The sequence below is a fragment of the Centropristis striata genome, chromosome 6 (genome assembly GCF_030273125.1).
Source record: "Centropristis striata isolate RG_2023a ecotype Rhode Island chromosome 6, C.striata_1.0, whole genome shotgun sequence".
NCBI classification, from domain to species: domain Eukaryota; kingdom Metazoa; phylum Chordata; class Actinopteri; order Perciformes; family Serranidae; genus Centropristis; species Centropristis striata.
In genome coordinates, this window is record NC_081522.1 from 32,062,778 (window position 1) to 32,089,019 (window position 26,242).

Here is a 26,242-nt window from a genome sequence, read left to right on the forward strand (position 1 = left end):
TGCATGGCTTTAATGCAAATACTGCCGGCTCAGGAGACAAAGAGCCAGACCGATTGTTAGGCATCAACCTGGGGACCCAGCAGTGACCTGCAAGTGCATCATCCCTGTCCTATAGTGTGTCATCCCCTGGTTGTCATAGGATATTTGCATGAAGTTGGATCAAAGTAGCCATTCTGTCCCAGCTTTGGCATTGCTTGGATTGCATTTGGCTCAACTGTCACGCCAGTTTTATTACGGTGTAATTAATTTGAATATATACGGATTTGCATGGAAGATTTTTATTGTTTCTCTTTTTCTTTCTGTGTCTCTCTCTCTCTCTCTCTCTCTCTCTCTCTCTCTCTCTCTCTCTCTCTCTCTCTCTCTCTCTCTCTCTCTCTCTCTACTTCAATTCATTAATCATTAATCCCCAGTTCTGTCTTCTTCTGCAGCCGAGGCAACACAGCTTCACAGAGGACCAAAAGAAAAAGATCCAACTCAAGCACCAGAGACTGATAGTGATCATCAGCCATCATGCCGCGTTGCAGAGTGAACCTTAGCACCATGATTTTCCTGGTGATCCTGCAGGGGGCAGCAGTGGTGCTGTTCTGCGGCTGGTACGTCCAGCTCAGTCCCTGCTCCGCCCCCTCCAATGGAAAAGTCCATGTTCTGCTGCTGTCGTCGTGGCGATCGGGCTCATCCTTTGTGGGCCAGGTGTTCAGTCAGCACCCATCTGTCTTCTATCTCATGGAGCCTGCTTGGCATGTGTGGACCAAACTGCAGAAACCTGGTGCACGGGCGCTTCGGATGGCGGTGAGGGATTTATTAAGGAGTGTGTTTCAGTGTGACTTGTCTGTGATGGAGGCCTACCTGCCGGAGCACCACAATGTCTCCTCCTTGTTTATGTGGAGTCATAGCAGAGCCCTGTGCTCACCGCCGGCCTGTCCTCTCACACAACGCAACCAGTTCAGCAACCAGACTCGGTGCTTCCAGACATGTGATACAAGGGGCCTGCAGAGGGCAGAGGAGGCCTGTGGCACTTATAGTCACGTGGTACTAAAAGAAGTCAGATTCTTTGAGCTGGAATCCCTCTACCCACTCCTGCAGGACCCAAGCTTAGATGTCCGCATCATCCACCTGGTCCGAGACCCTCGGGCCGTAGTGCGATCTAGAGAAGAGTCGGCCAAAGCCTTTGTGGGTGATAATGCCATTGTTTTGGAGCAGAGAAGCATTCCAGCTGCCGAGGTGCAGTATCAAGTCATGCAGGAGATCTGCCGTAGCCACGTACGCATTAATGAGAGGGCTATCCTGAAGCCCCCTCCGTTTCTTAAAGGGCGTTACAAAATGGTGCGCTATGAGGACGTGGCACGCAACCCACTTGAGGAGATAACTGCCATGTATGACTTTGTAGGTCTGGAGATGACCGCGCAGCTGGAGGAATGGATCTACAGGGTGACTCACGGGAAAGGCAAAGGAACAAGGAAAGAGGCTTTCAAAATCACTTCACGAAACGCTGCCGATGTCTCCCAGGCTTGGCGTACCATGCTGCCACATAATAAGGTCAAACGTATTCAGGAAGTGTGTAAAGGGGCCATGTCAATGCTGGGGTACAGGACAGTTAGCAATGAAAAAGAACAAAAGAGACTTGACTTAGATCTACTAGTGCCACGGGAACCATATCAGTTCAGCTGGTTGCCAGCTAAAACAGAGGTTCCTAGTAAAAGTTAAAATTACAATACTCCAGTATTTCAATGACAAAGACATTATGAGACTGCATTGGATTGGAGTCTATATTCTTTATAGGGTTTATATAAGTGCTGATCTAAAGAGGGCTACCACACAGCTGAGGGAACTGGCCTGATGTCTGAAGTTTAAGCATTATGGAACAATTGTACAACCTGAATTGGCCCAACCCTGTACTTACAGCTCTTTTCAAATGATGCTAGAGCTAGCATTACATTGTAATTGTGAACCAGCCACAAATAACTCTTAATTTGTATGGCCACAAATGCAAATAATTGGGCTGGAAACAGAAGGAGTAGAACAAATATTTACCAAGTTCTGGACAAAACACAAAGGCTGTACACTTCTAAACTAGCTTTTCCTGTTTGTATGCACAGTTTTTGAATTGTGTAGCTTTATTTATGGTGATCGTGAGTGTGCTCTTTCCTGTACAAAGCTAATCTGGGCCCAGGTTTCTGAGTCAGAGAATATTCTGCAGTGCTGCACTCTGATATTAGAGACTCCTAATAGTTTGTGGAGCTGCTGCCATCGGTCTTGTGTGTACAAGAGAACAACTGACTCCATTTGAAACTACGTCCAGTGTAGGATAACCCTAACCCCAAAGGCCTGATCTATTCTAACAGGAGATCACTGTGACGTATCCAAAGAGGAGAAAAGGCCAACCTTAGGCCAGTGGAACCAATAAGACAGGATGTTTGTAATTGTTATGGATGCAGACTTGAATTTTTAGCCAGAAAAACCTTGATTTCAACAAGGCTAGACTTGCACCAGGCAAAAATACACTCTATTTTCTAAGTAGGTCTACAGCTATGACTGTAGATACTTCTCTTTCCCTTAAAATAATTGACCGTTCGCAAAACTCCTCCCCCGAACGTTCCTTGTCCAATCATACCTTAGCGACCGTTACTAAGAGAAGAAGGTCCGTCAAGCTTTGAGCTCTGAGTAACAAGGTGAAACGGTGCATACAGGATTTGTAAATCTGACACCAGGTACCCTAAGAGTTTAGCAGGAGGAGTCGTGTTTTCCCCTTTTCCAAAACTCAGAAAGAGCTTGCTGGCTGTAGATTAAACCGTGTGGGAGAGCCCGCCCCTAACTTAATATCTCGAAGATCAAAAGACACACAAACAGTCATGGAAAAAATTATTAGACCACCGTTTTTCTTCAATTTCTTGTTCATTTTAATACCTGGTACAACTAAAGGTACATTTGTTTGGACAAATATTTTCCATGGTGTCCTTCATAATAACCAAAATCATTATCAAGAAAACCATGGAAAATGGCTAGGTATCAGCTCTTAAATCAAACTCTTATGAGCTATTTTTGTTGTTATCATTATATTGGTCCAAACAAATGTACCTTTAGTTGTACCAGGCATTAAAATGCTAGCTAGCAAAAATTAGCTTACTAACGTTTGTCTAGCTGTTAGATAAGACAACCCAAACCGAATTTAACAGTTATGGTTCCTGTCAACTAGTATTCTTACCACTACTAGTGTAGAACTAGTCCAATAAACGTATGTTAATGACACCGTCTGTAAAGTAACACGCTAAGCTAGCTAGCAATGGTACTAGTAGCTCAACATAATACAGGGCTGTACAGTGCTAATAGCTAGGATCACTGAATCCCATATCGGCCGGCTTTTGGCAAACATTATATCAAAATTTCACATTAACTACTAATATAAATGGCCATGTTATGTTTTCAATTAATGAAGTGGTGTGAAACTAGAGTTTAACTTCTTATCTTTCAAAGGGTCCTGGAAGCTTGGCGGGCATAGCAACAGTAACTAAGGGAGCAGAGCTTTCGCAAACGGTCAATTACAGATCTTTTGTACGGCCACTGTTGGGAACTGTGGTCAAAATTACTGTTTGAACCATCATCCCATTATCCTTAATGGCAAACATTACTTTTTTGCTGTCACTTGACACTTGTCATGTGTAAAGTTGCCTAATATATCTTACAATGCAGTCGCTTACTTAGCGTGGATTAGTTTTAAAAGCAGTCATATGTTATACATTAGGTGTTTATGAAAAACCAGCTAACTGTGAATCTGCTCCCCTTTTCTTTATGCATGTTTGTTTACAGGAATTGTTCCGTTGTTATTGGTTGATTAATGAATACACTGACACACTAAATGACTAGTGTTTTGGTTTAGTATGTTTTATAATGATTAAGGATCAAAGCATTTACTAGAATGTTAAATCATATTGATTTACATCCTAAGAGCCAAATTAACGAGCAAAATGTACTACTGTTTGTAGTTAGTGTTTAGATTCTAGTGTGCTCTGTGAAGATATATTTAATAATCTTTTTAAGTAGAAAGAAAGGTCAAAGCATCACAGTGCAGGACATTCCCTTAAACATGAACGTGAGCATTGATTTTTATTCAGTTTTTTATGTGCACCAGAAGTGTTTTGACTAAAACAATATCTTCCCCTCAGCTGTGTCCCAGATGCACATCACTCCCAAAATAAAGATTTTCTGTTTTGCATTATAGGACACAACTTGTCTTGTCTTGTCAGTTAGTATACAAGACATCAATGTGGATGTGAGGTTTACTCTTACATATTTAAACATCAATTGTATAAACTTGAAGCTAAACTAATCAATATCTTCAACAATAATTCAGATTGACACTGACTCGCTTTACAGCGTTTCTTTTATCGTTTTTAAGTTTTCCAGCCGGCCCCTCACCAACCTTGTTCCCAGCAGCAGCAGCAGCAGCAGGCAGCTGTTTTCATAAAAAGAAATGGGAAAATATAACCTGACAGATGGAGCCACAAAGCAGCTGGCATGAAGAAGAACAGGACTTGAACAAGTAAAATGTGACTAATGATTTCTCAAGGAAAAGGGAGAATTGAGCATTTTAACAAAACAAAAAAAATCACCATCACTAGGGTTTTCAAATAGCAACTCATCTCAAAATACCAGAATGTTCTGAGCATTATTTTGTAACTTTAACATTTTGAAGTATTGGTTGCTGTTTGGCTTCACCAGACACATTGTAGGGAAAGCATTCCTGCACAAGTTCTTTAGGTTATAGCTCAATAGGTGCCTGATCAGTTAACACATTATATTCCATAAGAAATGCTTTGTGGAGATTTGCACCAGCTAAAATATTAAGATTTAACACAGTACAGTCATCTCTACTTGTTTGAAAGGGTCAGTTAAGAGTTAATATCACTGAAGAGGAGGGTCTGCTGCTGTACTCTCTTTATGCATGAGACATATGGAACATATATGGGGAGAAAAAACAGTACACTGTGTTCTTTCTCTGTGCAGAGTGGACAGAATGTTACAATGTGTGCTGCCCTGCCAGATAGTCCACGCTTTGCATTAATAAATCAGTCTATCAGCCCTAAAATTTGAAAGACAAAGTTGAAAAGAACATTGCACTAACTGTGTTAGATATAGATCCTCATGGGGATTTTGCTCCTTTAATCATCACAAGTGAAGTCAAATTACTTTAATTTCTGCACTGTGATGCTTTTACCCCAGCAGGACAGCAGTCTGAACTTGTATGTGTAGATATGTAAATGCCAATGTTTTGATGTCCCGATCCATTTCCATATGGAGAGAAATTAAGAAGATTTAATTTGGAATTTATCAAATTTTTTAGAAAATGTTGCCACTGATTTCACAAAGTGCCTGAAGAGTTAAAAACATGTGTCCCTATGCAATGTGAGAAATATGAAACTGTATGTTTTACTTTGTGTGAGGTCGGTCGACAATGTCGGTGAGTTTTAGGGAAGCAGAAACATTATGGTACTAATGACTGCAATAAATATTTACATTTAACCTGTGGCTATTTTTATTCTGTTGCCTTTAACTTAAATTTAGTTTTTTCACAATGTTTTTAGGAAGACAAGGCCATATGCTGGCTGAGTCTAGTTAATTGTATACAATAGAATTTAAGCATCACTAAATATTTATTGTATGTTTATACTGATTAGAATGAGCTAATTAAATGGGTATCTTCCGAAAATATTGTCTTTCCCCTTTCATAGACACTTCTTTCACAATTCACACTTCTTTCCCGTACATAAGTACAATACTAGACAATTGACAAGACTTCACCCTCTTCACTATTGTACTACCTTTGGTCAATTTTCCTTAAAATACAGACAACAGGGTACAATACTTTAGAATGATCAATTTAATAGTTCAATACAGTGTTCCTCTCTTAACTCATACAAGAGCAGTTTAGTGTCTTCTCTGATTGCTCAGGTCACCAAGTAGTACACACACACATACACAGACGCATGCACACACACACACACACACACACACACATTTCTACACTTTTGTTTTATTTTACTTTTTAATATAATTTAGCTTTATTTTTATGGTAATTATTTTTTCTATTTCATAGTTACTTGTTTTTAATTTAACTTGGGAATTTTTATATAGGTAGAGGCCTGTATAAGCCCTTTTGGGTTTCTTGCCGTTACCTTGCACCTTCCTTTTGTTGTTATTTCTCTATCCTTTTCTTTTTTATCTTATTATTATGCAAAATAAAAAAAAACTTCAAACTTCAAAAGTTTCCCTCTCACATTTATAGATTTATAGTTTACCAACAAAAAAACAAGCAAATTGCCCCACACTGCACATTATGCAACAATAGATCTTGGCTATCTCGTGTGTGTGTGTGTGTGTGTGTGTGTGTGTGAGGGACCAAGCAGTTAGACATGAGGAGTCGCAGGTAAGTTTAAAAAATAGATGGTTTTATTTGCCCCAAAAATTAGCAAATTAAATATTTTAGTAAAGAAATTAAAGTTCTGGGCATGTGAAAGAGGTCAACTAAACAGAACTTAACACAATAAACACAACCAACAACTGACCTAACAGAACAAACAAAGGGATCCTATAGATACTGGCTGATCAACCCAGATTTGATACACAGGGGAAACCTAACAACCAAACATTACCAATTAAACTATAAATAACAATCAGAACAAAATCCTTACTCCAACAAATGTTTAACTTAAGTGAACATTAACAAAGAATGAAAATACTTAATATAATGTAAATCAAGAAACAACAAACGTTTCTAAACAATGAAAGAAGCTCCTCCCTGACACTGCTCAGGTTTCACCCTTTTGTCTAGCAAACAGCAAGAATTATTATTCAGGAGTGTGGAATCTCAGACACTGGTGAGCTCAAAAGAAAGAAAAATATGAACAGACTGTACAAAAGTAACTTAATGTGCACGCTACAAAAAGAGACTTTGTTACTTTAAAATAAATAATGTATATATATGAAAAAAAAAACAATTTGTCCTGTAAATTATTTGTACTTTAAAGTTGCATTAAGTGCTGCTTTCAACAAATTGGACAAAGTTCTTCCAAATTTCAGACATTTTTAAATATGTATGAAATAAATAATTATAGGTATTAAAAGCTTGTGAACAGTTAATTTTATTTTTATTTTACCTTTATTTTACCAGGAAGTCCCTTGAGATTGCAATCTCTTTTATGAGGGAGACTTGGCCGAGATTCTACTTCCTTGTTTTTCATATAGACTCATGACTGAAACTGATGAAGCTGCTGATAATGGGGCTGGGGAGGCAGACACATAAAAACCACATTCTTGGAAATGTAATGAGAACAATTACAAGCACAAATCACCTTCCAGAATATATTCAGTTATTGTAAAATGCTTTGTTAAATCCACTGTTTTGACATATAAAAGCAAGCCACAATCAACCTCCTGAAATCCCAAGAGGACTGAACTCTGCAAATACAAACTTAACCACATGAGACCATAATCCGCCTCTGCAGTATCCCTCTATGGAGCATTACAGGTGAGATATCACTTCAAACTCTGCCTCTGGAACGTTGCACGTACAATACAAACTGTAACCAGCAGAGGGCACAATTCACCTCTAAAATATCCCTGTTGGGATATTTTAGAGGGCATTGTAATCTTTAACACAACGAAGTCTTTGGCTATTTTATCCATTTTTGAATCCTTTTTATCCTGCCTGTATACACCACTTTAAAAAATGTTTAAATGCCATGTTGGTATATTTTTTCAGCACAACCTCACCTATATGACCTGATAATAATTATTTCATCCTGACTTACTGGATCAACATTTTGAACCCAAACTAAAACCTTTTTTCTCTTCCAAATCATGATCATGCTCAATGAAGAATTTTAAATGTTGCAAATGTGAACAAAGGTTGCAAATATAACATATAAGAGGGTTACATCCAGTTCTGTATTTTTATAGAAATTCCTTTGAGCTTGTCTCCAGTTTCACTTGGTATATCATCATCTTAACTGAAACTGGCCTCATGGAGTTTACAGCCAGAAGTTTAGAGGTAAATTTACAGTAGGGCTCCACGCTGCTTTGTTTTCTAGTCTGGATGTCATGAAGAAGTCATGCTTTGGTGCTCCAGAGGCAATAAGAGAAATAAAAAAAAATAATAAAAGAAAATATAAAACCAAATACAATGTAAAATATAATTAATAATAAAATAAAATCATATAATTATACAATTAATATAATACGATTATGAAATAATAAAAGAATATAAAGGAAATATAAAACTGAATAAATAATCAAATGAAAGAAAATATAATAAAACAAAATAACAACTCAGTTGGCTTGAGACACACCCCAAGACCTGATCAACCTTGGCTGGGTCGCCCTGAGGTGAAACACCCTGTGGTCCTGGGGTCCACTACTGAGGATGTGTCTCACAATCTGGATTAAGTCCACATAGAAGCTTCATTAAAACCAATACAATACAGGAAAATTGATGTGATGAACAAACCAGAATACACCTCAGACCGGTAACATCCTAATACAACAGTAGCAACGGGTCTCAAGCAGAACAGCAACAATCAACACCGGACAAATATCAGAATAACTGAACCTTGAAAACTGGATAAAATCAACCTGAACCAAAGCAGGGGGAGTCATCGAGATAACTCAAACATCCTAACCAAATAATCCTAAATTTAGCCCTAATTCTAACCTGAGATACGCCTTTCTATGCCTTACATAAATACATAAATTATTACTAAACAACCCCAACATGGTTACACAATTCAATTTACAACCCTTAACATATAAGAAGTATTCTAACCATAAATATTTATATGATAATAAGGGTAATAGTAATAATTGTGTGCCTGACAGATCCTAACCCTGACTCTAACCCTACTAGCTTTAATAAGGACAGGTCCTAAAGCTACCAAACTTACTTCAATGGATTTATGCAATGGGAAAATCAAGCACACCAAATTTACCTCTACAACCTACTGTTAGTGCCTTAAACATCCAGTCACTCAGATTGTGAGGTCAGCCAGCTCTAGGCAGATTTTAAAAAGTGCAATACTCTTTCCATTTCTTAATAATGAATTTACTGTGGGATGTCCAGTGAGTTGAAATTTTTTTGTAGCCATCTCCTGGCTTATGCTTTTCAATGATCTTTTCTCTGAGTTTCTAGGAGTGTTCTTTTGTATTCATGTTGCAGTTGTATCAGGAATCCTGATAAACCAGAGACTGCACCTACCAGACACAAATGTTTTTATACTGTAATCTCTTGAAACACATCAACTGTACTCAGTTGATCTCCATTTCACTAACTGTGACACTGCTGGCATCAACTAGCTGGAACTTTGTTGAATTAGGTCAGTTACTTTCAAGGGGATGAATATATATGCAACCATTTACTTTAACTTATATACAGGGGCGAATAATAAACGGGCTTACCTGGGCTTCAGCCCCAGGGCCTCAATCATGGGGGGGCATCTAAAAATTGAGAATAATTATGTAGGCTAATGAACATTCAATCTTAACGCACCCTCCTCCCATATCTTTCATGTTGATACAAGGTAACAAAATCACACCATATATATCCAACACGCAGCTTAGTAGACAGCACACAAAGCCGCAGGCAAGACAACAAGATATTGCCTAATAGTTAGCAACAATGAAGCATTCACACCTAAGTGGCACTCAGAAAGGGAAGAGAATTAAACAAAATAAATTATTATCCGAGTCCTTGCCTAAGGTCAAAGACTTTTTCAGCTGTATTAACGACAGAAAACTATCCGACGGATGGCTCATTTAGAAAAGTGAAATCCACATAAGCCGTGTTTCCTTTAGGGGGAAGAGTGGCCGCTGGGTAAGTCTCAGGACACGTTCTCTCAAATGTCCGCTCACTCAGTGTGTCTCCATTACAAAAAAGGCCCCAGAGGGATTTACCAGTCTCCGGAGATGACGTATGGTTTTCGACCGTCGCGTAATCGCTTAGCAACAATTTCGACCATGACTAAACAAACCAGCATGGCTCATTATGCACAGTGTCTACCACTGATCATAAACAAACCAGCATGGCTGATTATGCACATCGTTGCTGCTGATCATAAACAAAGGGGCATGCTAACTGTACACAGTGTCCTCCGCTGATCGTGAATTAACCGGCATCGCTAACTGCGCACAGAGAGTCCGATGCTTGTTGTAAACAAACAGAGATAGCCAAGTGAACACCTCCTGCAGCAGCAGCACATACACACTGTACTGCTACAGAGCTAACTGTTAGCTTATTAGCACTGTGCTACTGTGCACCTCGTTCCGCGACGCCAGACTGCACCATGAAAGGGCAGAAAATCACGCCTTTGTGGGATCACTATGAACGCCCTAAGGCGAAGAGCTGGCACAGATCTTTCCAGCAATAAAGCCGGACACTTGCAGGACCACACTATGAAAGGGGCTTTTGTTTGTTGTCGCTTGTGAGTACTCGCTACTTCGCCGGCTTTTAGAAATGGCGCGTGTTGTTGTGGCGTCGAATACTACATCACATCCTGCTTAGCGTTCTATCCAATCAGTAACCAGGCTTTTTGCAGGGGAGAAAAACGGCCCTGCTCTTTGACAGGGCCAAAAAAAGTCCGGTAAAACGACATCTCTGGACGGCTCATATTCAAATTAGGGGCGTTTCGGCAAGTGAGACCTGCCTCATTCTGGGTATTCGACTGTAATGGAAACACCCCTATAGTTAATAGTATACATTGGTACATACAGTGGTACAAATAAATGGCACAGAGCCAAAGATGACCTTGTATCGCGTTTTTATAGGCAAAATATAGTGTGTCAACCACTTGGGAATGGGGGGCCTCATAAAGTTCTGTAGCCCAGGGGCCTCCAGTAATGTTAATGCACCCCTGCTTATATAGTTTGAATTAATTGACATTGTACTGTCAAGATGGCACTGTCAAGATGTTCCAGGCCATCTTGAAATACCCAGATCATCCGCTACACAAAACCTTTATGGACCCAAAAAACAGCAGTGGACGGCTCCTCTCTCTCCGTTGCAGGACGGAGATATAGAAAAGATCCTTCGCTCCTACAGCCATCAGGCTGTCTCATTCTAACAGAGATTCTACCAGACTAACTGAATTTCCCCTCAGGGATGAATAAAGTAATTTTGATTTTGATTTGATTGATTGTTTTGTAAAAATTTGGTTTCACTTTGATATTAAAGAAGGGTTTTTTTTTGCAAATTCTTGTCAAAAAGCCAAATTATATCAACCATGATTTCATGTGTAAAAGCAACAAAAGGGGGAAACATCCACGGGGGTGGTGAATACTTTTTATAGGCATTTTATTATTATAGTGGATCAGGTCTTGGCAAGGTGAGGGATTCATTGAGAGTCAAAGTATTACATAGTAGTATTAATAGTTGAATCACACAGCATTGCTTCTATTCACAAAGATAATCCCTCTCTCTCTCTCTCTCTCTCTCTCTCTCTCTCTCTCTCTGCCTGCGGCTACGGTTTTTTCTGAGTTGTGCTGTTACCTGCCCAGATGTGTTCATACTTTGAGTGTGGCAGCTGCAGCAGGTAGGCATACATTCACTCTCTTTTTTAGCACAGAACGCGCTGGTGGTCATTACTTCCTTCAAATGGAGAAGTAAAACCATTTGTGAAAAGACCTCATGGTGGTTTATAAAATGCATGCAGAGTGACTGAGAAATAGTTATATTATATTTATGATAAAGAGTTATAATCATTATTTGACGTGTTTGAGGTGTTGCTCTTTATCGAACAGAAACTTTTTACTGTAAAATCTAACCTGATAGACTGAGCTGTGATTCGTTTTAGTGAGGTGGGAGCTGTAAGCTACTTTATGCATGAATATACATCTGCACAATATTGCTAGGTTTATAGGATTATTGTTGAATGGATTCTTTACTGCATGCATCAGCTGAGTTAGACAACACAATTAGGATCAATATATTTTAATAATATATTTAGAATATATAAAACAATCTGAGTAGACTATTCTGCATAACAAGTACTTTTACATTTGATACTTTACATTTTGATGCTGATACTTCTGTACTTCTACTTCAGTAAGTTTTGAATGCAGGATTTTTACTTGTAGTGGAGTAATTTCACAGTGTGGTATTAGTACTTTTATTTAAGTAAGGGCTCTGAATACTTCTTCCACCACTGCAAGAGACGGACAGAAAAGCTGTGAAATAATACTACTTGTGTTGTGGAGCTCAAGTGAACTGAAATTGACATTTTATAGAATAAAAAAACCTCAAATATGCAGTTAAATACAACCTCTGGAAGAGATGAAGCTGTCTTGGTTGATTACTGACTTGCACGCTTATTTTATGTCTCACACATCTTACAGTCAAAATTGCATACATTATAATCTAAAGTTAACTGTTTAAAGTCTGTAAATCCTTTACATTGTTTGGAGGAAGTGAAAATAATCTGAAACCCTAGTTGACAAGACTTTTATATATTCCACCAACACATCTCAGCACATGATCTTTCCCCCAACTTCTTTACTAGAACATAATTTCTCAGGTAAGGTAGAAATCAGTTGACAGAAACAACACTTATTCTCAGGTAGTCTACATGTTGGAGCTCAGGTGTAGTGCAGAGGTAACACAATCTGTACAATAGTATCTGTGTCATGTATGTAGTGTGAGTAGGTGGGGGTCGTCCCAATGGAACAATGGCTTCAGGCTAACAGTAGATAAAGGATGGTGTTGAAATAGCCCAAGGGAGATCATCATCATCATCATAATCCGTAGCCAAGTGGCCGTAGGTGCACTTTGATGTTTTTCACCAGTTCTTTCCATCTGATCGATCTTCTGCAGTTCTTGTTGCATTTTACTGTGTCATATTTTTCCAACTTGCAATATCTGAGAGCCAGTTCTTTCTAGGTCTTCCTCTTCCTTGTTTTCCAGGAACTCTGCCATGTAATATAGTATGAGCCAAGTTCAATTCATCACCATTACAATTGATGTGTCCAAACCGTCTCAGTTTTCTTTGTTTGACGGTGGAGAGTAAAGCTAGATGGTTTCCACTTGTTGTACATTTTCATTAGTCTAGTGTGCTGCCTACGGCATTAGTAAGATCTTTCTAAAGCACTTCATTTCGAAAGCATTCACTCATCTTCATCCAACGTCCATGATTCACGACCACATGTCATAGTTGATATCACAACGGCCTTCATCAACCGTATCTTTGTCTTGGTTGTGATAGCTTTATTTTTCCAAATGGGATCAGCTTGGTCAATGCTGCTTTAGCTATCACAATACGACATTTCACTTCTTTAACTGAGTACAAGTCACTGCTGATTTGACTTCTGAGATATTTGAAGGTGTCTACTTGTTCAAGAGCTTGGTTTGAAACAACTATTGGTTGTTGGAGCTTGATATCTTCCTTAGAAGGGAGATATCTATCACTTTTTCCTCTCACCCTCATCCTTCCATGTTTTGACCCTCATCCTTTCACACAGGACCTCGATCCTCTCCTCTTAAATCATCATCGGCTCTCCATCCTCAATATGCGTTAAACTTTTGACCTGAACTCAAATCTAAATTGGTGTGATCTTTATTAGTAAATTAGTTGTTATCTTCTTTTTTTCTGGATGAATGACTGTCGTATCATTTTGAATTTTATATTTGATGGTGTCTGTTTCCAAAGATTAAACCTTTTTCAGTTAACACCAGTGGCGGAAAGTAACTAAGTACATTTACTCAAATACTGTACTTAAGTACAAGTTTGAGGGTACTTTACTTGAGTATTTCCATTTTATGTAACTTTATACTTCTACTCCACACCATTTTGAGGCAAATATTGTACTTTTTACTCCACTACATTTAGCTGACAGCTTTAGTTCAGGTCGAGATTTAACATAAAAATATCATACATTTAAAGTGATTAGACTTTTTTTTTTTTAAATCAATCTTAACAAAAGTATATTAAGTAGTTAAATGAGCCCTATCTTTTCAAAATTAAAACACTGCTTACATAAAAGCATTAATACAAATAATGTAATAAGATATTTGGAACATAAAAAACAATTTGAGTGGGTCCATTCTGTATAACGAGTACATGTTGATGCTGATACTTTTCTACTTTTACTTAAGTAAGTTTTGAAAGCAGGACTTTTACTTGGAGTGGAGTCATTTCACAGTGTGGTATTAGTGTGTTTTTACTTACGTAAGGGATCTGAATACTTCTTTCACCACTAATTAACACTCACTCAAGATGTTTCTTGTTCTTATTATTCTTATTTTATCTTACCTGGTATATAAATGTGTAAGTCAGAGGTTTACCAACAAAGACTTTTCTCCTCAGTGAGTTGTTTTTTTTACACTGCTCACCTGACTTGCAGGTGCAGTGCAATTATCTGAGTTTAAGTAAATCCACACAATTACCGCTGAGACACAAACATTCCTGTTAAAGATCACCAGTCCCTCCAGGGTCTGTAGTTGACTCCTGTGGTGGTGGTATAGAATAGAATAGAATAGAATAGAATAGAATAGAATAGACTAGAACAGCATATAATAGAATAGAATAGAAAAGATTAGAATAGAATAGAATAGAATAGAATAGAATAGAATAGAATGGAATGGAATGGAATATTGTAGTATTGAATAGAATAGAATATTATAGAATGGAATAGAATAGAAATAATAGACTAGAATAGAATATTATAGTATTGAATAGAAAAGAATAGTATAGAATAGAATATTATAGTATTAAATAGAATAGAATGGAATATAAATAATAGAATAGAATAGAATAGAATAGAATAGAATAGAATAGAATAAAACAGAATAGAATATCTATTGCCATTGTCACATGTACAACAAAGTTAAGTGCATTATTGTCAGTGCAAGATTAAAAAAGAATAAATGCAAAATGAATGAATAATAGGAATATAGAATCAGAGGAAGATAAACAATAAACAAATAAACAAAGATAAAGAAAGAACACATTCAAACATCTACATTTGCACAAGACCCTCATGGCATATGTGAATGGGCATCATTTAAAGCCTTGATGGCTGATGGGTAAAAACTGTTTTTGAGTCTATTTGTCTTCGCTCCGAGAGTCCTGAGCCGTCTGCCTGATAGCAGCAGTTAAACTGTCTTGTGTCCCGGGTGTGTCAAGTCATGCACTATATTTTGTGCTCTTTTAGGGCAACAGGCACTGTAAATTTCTTCCACAGAGGGGAGAGGGCAGATTTTCTGGGCAACCTTTATGACCCCCTGGAGCTCTTTCCTCTGAGCTGATGTGCAGCTGGAAAACCACACACAGAGACATATGTGAGGACAGTGGTCCAGGTCTGATTTGTGTCAGATGTATTCATTAACCCCAAATATATCCTGTAATTCTGCCTCATTGTAGGTATGTGAGATATTAAAAAAATAATAATAACCTTTATTTATACAGCAACAAGGCACAAAGTTATGGGCAGAACAGGACTTTTACAAAAAGGACACACATGGAGATATTTCAAGAGCCTGATGACACACAGACGAACATTAGTTCTGTTAAACATCCACTACACGCTGCAGCTGTGTCGGAGTCTCAAGTGTCCCTCGTCTTCTGCATTACCGTGTTTTGTAAATAGCATCAGTTAACTTCCATAAAGGACACAGTCAGAAATGTCAGATACAAAGCACTTAATTTAGATTGTATCCTTCCCCTATAGTTGTTGTGTAGACTCCCACATTCACTTCAGTTAGAACCATTTTAAAAATATTTATAGTTATTGTTCTTGGTGTGGACGACCCTTAGGTCTGCAGATCTTTAGGCATGTAGGTCTGGAGGTCTTTAGGTCTTTAGGTCTTAAGTTATTTAGGTCTTTAGGTCTTACGTTCTTAAGTTCTTTAGGTCTTTAGGTCTTTAGGTCTTAAGTTCTTTAGGTCTGGAGGTCTTTAGGGTCTGGAAGTCTTTAGGTCTTTAGGTCTGAAGTTCTTTAGGTTTGGAGGTCTTTAGGGTCTGGAGGTCCTTATTCCAGATGACTAAGGTCTGGAGGTCTTTAGTGTCTGAAGTTCTTTAACTTTGGAGGTCTTAAGGTCTGGAGGTCTTTAGGGTCTGGAGATCTTTAGTCTGGATGACTAAGGTCTGGAGGTCTTTAGGTCTGGAGGTCTTTAGGTCTGGAGGTCTTTAGGGTCTGCAGGTCTTGAGGGTCTGGGGGTCTTTGGTCCGTGTGACTAAGGTCTGGAGGTCAGTTCAGTTATTAATGCATGTATTGATCAGTTTGGTTATTTAATGCATGTACTAATGAGTGATTTAATGTCCTAATTGAATATCTATTTCTATGAACAGAAAATAAAAAAATATCTTTTTCCACAACTGAACTTAAACCACTATGACATTAGCAAAGTGACGTTCAGTCTGTCTGCAAATTAATGCGGTTTCATGATATTTGCCAGAAGGGAATTCCTGTCAGTCACTGTAGATCTCACCCAGTTACACACACACAGACACACACAGACATACACAGACACACAGACACACACGCACACACACACCGTTTAACACACAGACACTTTCAATGTCAAAGATCACAGTTTTATATATAGTTTAAGTCATTGTATTTAACTGCTCATAATTGGGATCCACCAGAGACCAGAATCCACTAGAAACCAGAGTCCAGCAGAGACCAGAGTCCACTGGAAACCAGAGTCCAGCAGAGACCAGAGTCCACTGGAAACCAGAGTCCAGCAGAGACCAGAGTCCACTGGAAACCAGAGTCCAGCAGAGACCAGAGTCCACTGGAAACCAGAGTCCAGCAGGGACCAGAGTCTCAGCACAACATGCTCTTCATCTTCCTCATAGGTGAGTTTATGATGGTTATCTCGGACACTTCACTTCAAAAGTCATTGACAGTGATGCTATGACTGACATTGTGATTTCTGAACACCAGAGCAAAATGAGGTCCAGCCATTTAGGTGATATATGTTGAGGATGTAGAATTTGATAACAGGTCAGTTAAATTATTTAAAGTGAATTTAAAAATAATCAACGAAAATCATATGCCACTGGTGTTGCTTGTAAATTACCCACAAAATCTCTCTCAAACTGACATTTATACATAAACCTAACATTTGACACACATATTGATGCATTAGTATGCTCAAATGTAAATTTAGACAATGAATTATAGCATATTTTTTTAAAAACAACAACAACAACAACAACAACAATAACAATAACAATAACAACAAACAAGAAAAAATACGTATTTATTTGCAAGAATGCAAAGTGATGCTACTTTACAGAATATAACTGATATGAGTGCATAAGCAATGCATATGTATTCATAGCAGAATACAACAAATATGAAGCAATTGCAAAAGCAATGAAAATACTAATTAGGAAGATACAATTAATATAAGCAGTTGCAGAATACGATTATGTAGCCTAAAATAGTCAATATTATGAGTAGGATAATGTGAATGGAATGCTGAGTCAACTATGACAAAAATACAGATACAGTGAAATCAGAAGGGTAAACTGAAACCAAAACACCACCACTAGTTATGCATATATAACCTGCATGGACTTTCCTTACAGTAACTTATTAAGTGATCACGGATAAACCAAACAATGGAGTGAAAAACGTATACTTACGTTAGACCAGTTATTCAGTGAAAATGGTCTCCTGAGCTTTGAAGACCTCAGAACAACTTTTGATATCCCCAGGACGTTCTTTTACTTTTATCTGTGTTTGTGATCAGCACTGAAATGTTATAGAACACCTTGGGGAAGAGATCTGGAAGCACATCCAGTCATCAAATAGATTTTTGATTATCCCATAAGAGGACTAGTATCTTTGATTTACACAAAATTAATGCAATCATCCACAGGTGAACTCCCAATAGCAAAGAATTGGAAAAGGGATCTGAATATTGAGGAGAACACAATTGATTGGGATCAGTCTGGGATAACATTTTTCATTGCTCCAAGAACCCCAACCACCAGTTCATTCACTTCAACATATGCCACAGGACATATTGGACACCTCATAGAAGATACTTTACTAAAGCCATTCCTAACCCGTACTGTACCTTCTGTCAACCTGATCAGACAGGTTTGTTTTGCTATGTTGTTGTACCATCTGATAAGTGTCATGCATGAAGTGTCATGCTTGCTGTTATTTCACGTCTCAATTACGGAAATGGTGCCAGTAAAAAGTTGATTGCAAAATAAACTGATTGCTACTATCACAGAAACTAAAGGAGATTTTTGCCATTTTTCAGTAGCAGAAAGGACAGCAGTTTTTAAAATAAGACCGCAGTGACGTGTTTAGCTGATGATAATGTGGCAAAAACTGTTTGGTAAAGACAGTTAACGGCCAGCAGATAAGCAGAAACAGGAGGGGTGAATAAGAGGGAGAATTGTGAATGAATGAGAGAAAATATACGTCTTCTTGATATAACATACACTGAGTTTCATCACTAAATATTCTCTTGTCGATTCTCTAGATGGGGTTTTTGTAGTTAAATCTGATTTGCAGAAAGCATTTGTGGAAAGTAACTAAGTACATTTACTCAAGTACTGTACTTGAGTACAATTTTGAGCTACTTGTACTTTACTTTTCCATTTTTCCAATTTCCATTTTATGTAACTTTATACTTCTACTTCACTACATTTTGAGGCAAATTTTGTACTTTTAACTCCACTACATTTAGCTGACAGCTTTAGTTACTTTGCAGGTTGAGATTTAACATAAAAGACATGATCAATTTAAAGTGATTGGACATTTTAAATTAAATATTATAACAATATATTGAGTAATTAAATGAGCCCTGTCTTTATAAAAATTAAAACATTGCATACATAAAAGCATCAATACAAATAATGTAATAATAGATTTGGAATATATAAAACAATCTGAGTGGGTTCATTCTGCATAACGAGTACTTTTACTTTTGATACTTTAAGTAAATTTTGATGCTGATACTTTTGTACTTTTACTTCAGTAAGTTTTGAATGCAGGACTTTTACTTGTAGTAGAGTCATTTCACAGTATGGTATTAGTACTTTTACTGAAGTAAGGGATCTGAATACTTTTTCCACCACTGGTGATTTGTTAAATCTTCAACAACCTTTTTTTTTTGTTGCAGTCTGTCTTCCAACAGCTCAGCTGCAGGACCTCCAGGGCCCCCAGGAGCAGTGTCGTGGTGGCTCCTGTAACCCCCAGCTTGGTGACCTGATGGTGGGTCGAGCGGCTCAGCTGTCGGCCTCTTCGACTTGTGGTCTGGATGGACCGCAGAACTACTGCATCATCGGATACCTGGAGGTCAGAGGTCACCTTATAACATGGGAGGGTTTCTCTTTAGAGAAGATCAATACCTTATTAAGAACCTGGTCTCACAGGAATCCGTCGAATAGCCACGGAATCACTCAAATTTCCGTGAAACTGACACGGATTTCGCTACAATGCAAGTTAATGACCCGTAGCTATGCCATGAATATTTTTTCCTACTGGTTTGTGTCCAAGTCACGTGACTTTCAAGGTCCCGGCGGTCAGAACCAAAAACATGGCGGACAGTTCTCTCATTTTTAGTGAAAAAATCAATATTTTGACTTAGTTTATCCATAAAAATGGATTTTGATCACATTTCTAGCGCAAAATTTATGTTTTATTTTCTAAATATTCACTCAGTGAATGTACATAATCACTGTATGTTGGAATAGCCACGGGATATGCCTGTCATTAACTTGCATTTTAGCGAAATCTGTGTCAGTTTCACGGAAATTTGATTTCACGGATTCCTGTGAGACCATGTTGCTTATTAAACCCTTTCTCTCTGTTTCTGGTTATTAAATGAAAAAGTATGTATATCGTAGTAGTTTGTACCTACATAAAGTAGAGCTGAACTCTGTGTTCTCTCTGCTTTTTTTCTTCTCTCTCTAGGTGATTGATGTGTTTCTGGCTCATACTCGGGCTTTCATACTGAAACATGTTCTGATCTGTCACTTTATTATCTGACGCTGTTCTTTCCACCCCGAGGAATCACTTCTCCTCATTACCGCATTTTTCCTTCTTTCTTTTTTCCCCTCCTGGATTCTCTTTATTCCTATTTATTCTGTTCTTCTTTATGAGAAGATAAAAAAAGTTTCTTCTTTACTGTTCTGTTCTTTGTTGTTTTTTTCTTTACTTTTCTCCAGTGGTGCAAACTAATCAAGGGTTAAAAGGGTGAATATGCAAATCAAGCTCCCTCAGGGTGTTCTGGGGGCATGCCCACTCAGGAAGAAAATGTTGTAAATGTCAACTTTAAAATGTGGATGTACAGTCGATTTCATCATGAGGATATCAGGACTAACTCTGTCATCTTACTTATAGGAAAAAGTGCAGACCGTTTACATCTCTGACACAAATTTTCCCCTCAGCAGCTAGAACTAGGAGGAGTAGATTCATTAAGGCTAACATGTTCTTCATCATGCAGCCAGGTTTCAGTAAGACAAAATAAGTCAATAATACAATCTAATATTAACTTAGTTACTAATAAAGCTTAAGATGATAGAGATCTGATGTTTAAGATTCCACATTTGAATATTTTGTGTTGTTGTTGTTTAACTGCAGTTGAAGTTTCAAGGTTATTGATAGCTCCACCCCTGTTAAAAGCTGGTTTAAATAACTTAGCTTTAGGTGGGCAGGGGACAGACACAGTCTCTATGGGGTTTTGGGTGGGTGACTGCTTTAACCCTCTGGGTTCTGAGCCTATTTTGGCTGTTTTTTAATACTTTTGGCAATTATTTTTCTCACTTTAACCTACTTTATCAACATATTGAGCCCCAAAGTCATGAAATCTGAGTTGAAAAATGATACTATTTACTACAATAAAAACCACAAATATGCTCAATGAACTGTTTTGGAACTTGAAAATGTAAACACAGGATACAAATATGAACATATAAAAAGCAAAAATAAAAAACAAATTTAAATATAATGCACAGCTCAGTGTGGCGTGGTTTCGTTGTTTTGTTATTGTTATCCCAATACTTGAGTCACGATACGATATTATTGTGATTTTAAGCATTTTGTGATATGGTGAGTATTGCGATACAATATATTGTGTATAACCCGTCCCAGCTGCATTGTTGCTGTTGAGGTTCTGGAGAGCCCACTTGACCTGGAAAAGCTGTTGGTCACTCTCTTGTGCAGTGGTGGTTGCAGCTATAATCCGTGATGTTTCTGATGCTTGCCACATGTTGCATGGGTTGTTTTCCCTGAAACTGTCCTCAATGTGCTGTTTGTATTTGTGTTTAGCATCTGTATCTGGCTCTGCTGTAAACCTTCCTGTCCCCTGAGCTGAGTGTTGCGTGCCAGGCTCTAAGCAGCACCCACACATTGCTGTTGAACCATAGTTTCTGGTTAGGGAACACTTTGATTTGCTTTGTCATGCTTACATTGTCTGTGCAAAGATTTATATAGGATATTACGGTGTCAGTGTGTTGGTACAAGGAAACATGGTCATATGGATGATATTAATTATTGATCAGTTTGTTTTTTTGTCTTCATCCATCAGGAGGAGCAGAAATGTTTCACATGTGACTCTCGCCTGCCATACAATCAATATAACAACCCGAACAGCCACAGCATTGAGAACGTCATCACGACTTTTGACCCCGAGAGAAAACTGAAGTGGTGGCAGTCTGACAACGGTGAGTTTCAAACATCATGAAGGTAAAGAACCATCAAACTAACAAAAATACTGAAATCACAGTCACAGCAGGAAGTATCTGGGGATTTACAAAATAAGAGCTGTTACTCTAACAGAAACCTACCAGGCCCAGTTACAGACAGAACCACACCAGGCCTGATTCACACAGAACCATGTTAGGCCTTGATACAAGCAGTACCAGAACCAGAACCACACCAGGCCCTGCTACATGGAGCAGATGGGAACACACACTGTCACCTGTGTATCACCTTTACAGACAGAACCACACCATGCCCTGATACACACAGAACCACACCATGCCCTGATACACACAGAACCACACTATGCACTCTTAATACAAATGTGTTGTTGGCTGACACATTTTTGTGTTATTATCAGGCAGACACATGTTGTGTTATTTTCTAAAAATGGTGTGTTGTTTGATCTAAATGATTGGACACATGCTCTATTCATGTGGTGTCAGAATGATCAGAAAAATGACCTTCTGACTGGGAAAATTCACATGAATGCCCCCACATGTCAGTGGTTATAGTAATAAACTTTTTGGCAACGTTTTATAATAAGGTCCTTAATAACCATTAATTAACAAGTAATAAGGCATTGTTCTTGCTTTAGATCCGGTAGTTGCAAACAGCATAGTTAACTTATAGCTAACTTATAATAGATGAGCAATAAAGTATATTTTAATATCAATAAGCAAACAAAATAAGATTAATAAAGGCATGGCAAAGACATAATGGGTGGGTTATGGGTGTTTGTAATGCCATTATTAACACTTATATAAGCTTATAAACACACAATAATATTAATAAGCATCTTGTAAGGACTTACAAGGGCCTTATTACTTGTTAATTAATGGTATTACAAGGACCTTAATATAAAGCGTTACCAACTTTTTTTATTATTTCATGTATTGCAAATCATTTTGACATGCAATGTGTAAAAAATCAAACAGAAACCATGTGTTAAAATCTCAACACAGGAGTTGTGTTAAAAGTAACACAATGTGTGGTCCTTATGAAAACACCTTAATGTGTTGTAAATTGACACAATTTGTGATGATATTAACACATTTTTTAAGAGTGTGCCCTGATACAGACATAACAGGCCCAGATACACACTGAACCACACCAGGTCCAGATACAGACAGCAGACAGGAACACTGTCACCTGTCTATCACCAGTGTATCACCTGTGTATCACCTTTTCATTCTTCTGTGTGATCTGCAGGAGTCCATCAGGTGAGCATCAGACTGGATCTGGAGACCGTGTTCCAGTTCAGTCACCTGGTCCTCACCTTCAAGGTAAAACACGTTCCGTCACGACTTCTAGAAATCTGTTCAGATCAATTATTGATGATCACCACATACATATAAATCATTCTGTGATGTTATTTACTACTTAGAGTTTTCGTCCGGCGGCCATGTTGGTGGAGAGATCGAAGGATTTCGGACGAAGTTGGAAAGTTTTTCGCTACTTTGCAGAAGATTGTTCACTTCATTTCCCTTCAGTATCTGATCAGCCGGCCGACAGTATTGACGACGTTGTCTGTGACAGCAGGTACTCCGGACCAGACCCGTCCACTGACGGAGAGGTAAGGATGGAGATGCTACACATTCAAATCAGGGTGCAGTTCTGAAACAGCTTCCACAGCAAACTCTAAATGAAACCTGTGCACCACAAAGCGGCACCATCCTCATATATCTGAAGTACAGGAAGTAAAATATTAGACAACATTTTTCTTCAATTTCTTGTTCATTTAATGCCTGGTACAACTAAAGGTACATTTGTTTGGACAAATATAATGATAACAACAAAAATAGCTTATAATAGTTCAATTTTAGAGCTGATATGTAGCCAGGTTTTGTTGATAATAACCAAAATCATTATCAAGAAAAGCAAGGAAAATGGCTCTTAAATTAAACTATTATGAGCTGTTTTTGTTATCATTTTATTTGTCCAAACAAATGTACCTTTAGTTGTACCAGGCATTATATGAACAAGAAAGTGAAGAAAACAAGGGTGGTCTAATATTTTTTTCCATTACTGTATAAATAACTTCCCCTGATGGTTGCTGGTAGTTCTCCCTATTCACCACATGGCGGCAGTCTCACCCTCCTCAGCAGGCATGTTAGAGACCTAAAGGCAGACAAGGTTTTCTCCCATTTAAAATCCTTATTTATATGAAAGAATATCAAACATACAGAACAGCAATGGGTCAGATGAAGTTGGATATTCTAGTAGTCAACCCAGAGCTATTATTGCATTTTTTTTAAAAACAAAGGATGTTTGATGCCAACTGAAACACTTCAAACTGCTGATAAACCAGATCAATTCTATACAATATAAGCGGGGCCGTGTCTAAAACCACGCACACACACACACACACACACACACACACACACAAAACGCAGTGTAAGATTATATATCTGTGGTTTTAATGAGTAACAATATTCACAGTTTAGAATAAAGTAAAAGGTATGATTAAAATAAAGACTGATCTAAATAAAATAAAACTATTTAAACATTAAATTACAGGTTAGCTTCATGTGTGAAACATTTATTTCTAGCAAATGTCTGTTTAAAGGCCCTGAACACCCACAGTTTCGTGTTTCCACTTATTCTGACTGATTAGACCTCTGCTCAGGTCAAAGAGGGGCCAGAGCTTTGATTTTATGAAGTCACAAATCTCCATGTATCAATAAGTATGACACAGGTGTAATTTGTACTGCCCTAACAGGTAAAACAAAGCACTTATTACAGCCAATGCACGATCACACAGTCCTGAGCAGAGGTCTAATCAGCCAGATGACACCTGTGTGGGTGTATGGTTGGGTGTTTAGGGCCTTTTAATGTGTTTTATTTTGTTTATCCACCAGGTGGTGCTGAAAGCTCTGGATCCTATCTTTGACATAGAAAATCCATATGCACCGAATATCCAAGGTAAGTCAACAATGGCAGCAGAGAATAGACTCTTATAGCCCAAAGTACAATATATGCATATAGGGAATATATTCATTCTGCCCACAACATCCAGACAAGTTAGCAAGCTTAAAATACTGAATTAAAACTGTTGACAGCAAGTGTGGTTTCTTGGCAGAATTAACAGCAGACTTTGTTGAGTGTTAACTGGTTTCAGATGCTCGTCTCAGCAGTTACACGCAGCTTGTTATGTAAACGTTAATAAAAAAAGATAAGTGTGTATTAAAAATCCACTGGTCCAGTTGTCAACAGAGGACACAAACTACATGTTTTAATGCAGATTTTAAAACTTAATTAAAAAATATTGTTTAAAATGGGATAATCCTTCAGTCCCACAGTTTTACATCAGCAATAAAAAGAGGCAAGATATAATAAAAACATTATAAATAATAAAAAACAAAACATATATAATAAATACATAGGTAAAGAGTAAACAATTGCTAAAACACTTGAAAGGAAAATGCAAGTAAACGGTAAAAAAAGGGGGAGTAAATTGCAGCAGGATGAAGGACCTTCAGGATCTGTCCTTCACACATGATGATGATGATGATGATGATGATGATGATGATGATGATGAATATTTTTCTCCCACTGACAAAAAGCACGCAGATCTAGTCAATCTCCATCCGTTTGTTTTGTTACATATGTGATCTTTTGGTGGTTGATCCCTTTTTTCTTGCACTGCCCTTTGAAGCCTATGACATCATCATTTAAAATGTTGATACTGCACTCTGATTGACTGTTAGCTGTTATCTCCATATATTATTGTATTATTATTGTCAGTGGTGGAAGAAGTATTCAGATATCTTACTTCAGTAAAAGTACTAATACCACACTGTGAAATTACTCCACTACAAGTAAAAGTCCTGCATTCAAAACTTACTGAAGTAAAAGTAGAAAAGTATCAGCATCAAAATGTACTTAAAGTATCAAAAGTAAAAGTACTCGTTACTCGTACTCGTAGTACTGTCAGCTAAATGTTGTGGAGTAAAAAGTACAATATTTGCCTCTAAAATGTATTAAAGTAGAAGTATAAAGTTGCAAATATGGAAACAAGTATACAAGTACCACAAAATTGTACTTAAGTACAGTACTTGAGTAAATGTACTTAGTTGCATTCCACCACTGATTATAGTAAAATATTTTTCGACAGAAAGATAACATAAAACTTTTTTTCAAACCGTCCTCAGATCTGATCACCTTGACGAATATTCGTATAAACTTCACTCGTCTCTTCACGCTGGGCGACACTCTGCTGGGTCGCAGACGCCGGAACCCTCAGGACAAATATTACTACGCCCTTTACAACATGGTGGTCCGAGGCAGCTGCTTCTGTAACGGGCACGCCAGCCAGTGTACCCCTGTAGACGGAGGACGAGGGGACGTCTTCACCCAGACTGGCATGGTATGGAGCAGATGTGGTTCTGATGAGGTCTGGACTGGTTCTGATCAGGTCTGGATTAGTTCTGATCCATTCTGGACTGGTTCTGATCAGTTATGGACTGGTTCTGATCATTTCTGGACTGGTTGTGATCAAGTCTTGACTGTTCTGATTAGTTCTGGACTGGTT

The 26,242-nt window shown here is 38.0% G+C and overlaps 2 protein-coding genes across 2 annotated transcripts in view; both read left to right on the forward strand.

Moving 5' to 3' along the window:
• Nucleotides 1-449: 449 nt before the first annotated feature.
• On the forward strand, nt 450-2,034 carry chst6 (carbohydrate sulfotransferase 6). Its single transcript, XM_059335498.1, has one exon. The coding sequence runs from the start codon at nt 511-513 to the stop codon at nt 1,702-1,704; it is 1,194 nt and encodes a 397-aa protein (XP_059191481.1). The 5' UTR covers nt 450-510; the 3' UTR covers nt 1,705-2,034.
• A 14,779-nt stretch (nt 2,035-16,813) lies between these two features.
• The window catches only part of lamb4 (laminin, beta 4), a 29,300-nt gene continuing 19,871 nt past the window's right edge, over nt 16,814-26,242 (forward strand). The window contains exons 1-7 of the mRNA XM_059335501.1: nt 16,814-16,835; nt 19,127-19,302; nt 21,536-21,671; nt 22,921-22,994; nt 23,096-23,284; nt 24,570-24,633; nt 25,863-26,077. Of these exons, the coding sequence (XP_059191484.1) occupies nt 16,814-16,835; nt 19,127-19,302; nt 21,536-21,671; nt 22,921-22,994; nt 23,096-23,284; nt 24,570-24,633; nt 25,863-26,077 (876 nt within the window). The remainder of the gene's footprint in view (nt 16,836-19,126; nt 19,303-21,535; nt 21,672-22,920; nt 22,995-23,095; nt 23,285-24,569; nt 24,634-25,862; nt 26,078-26,242) is intronic.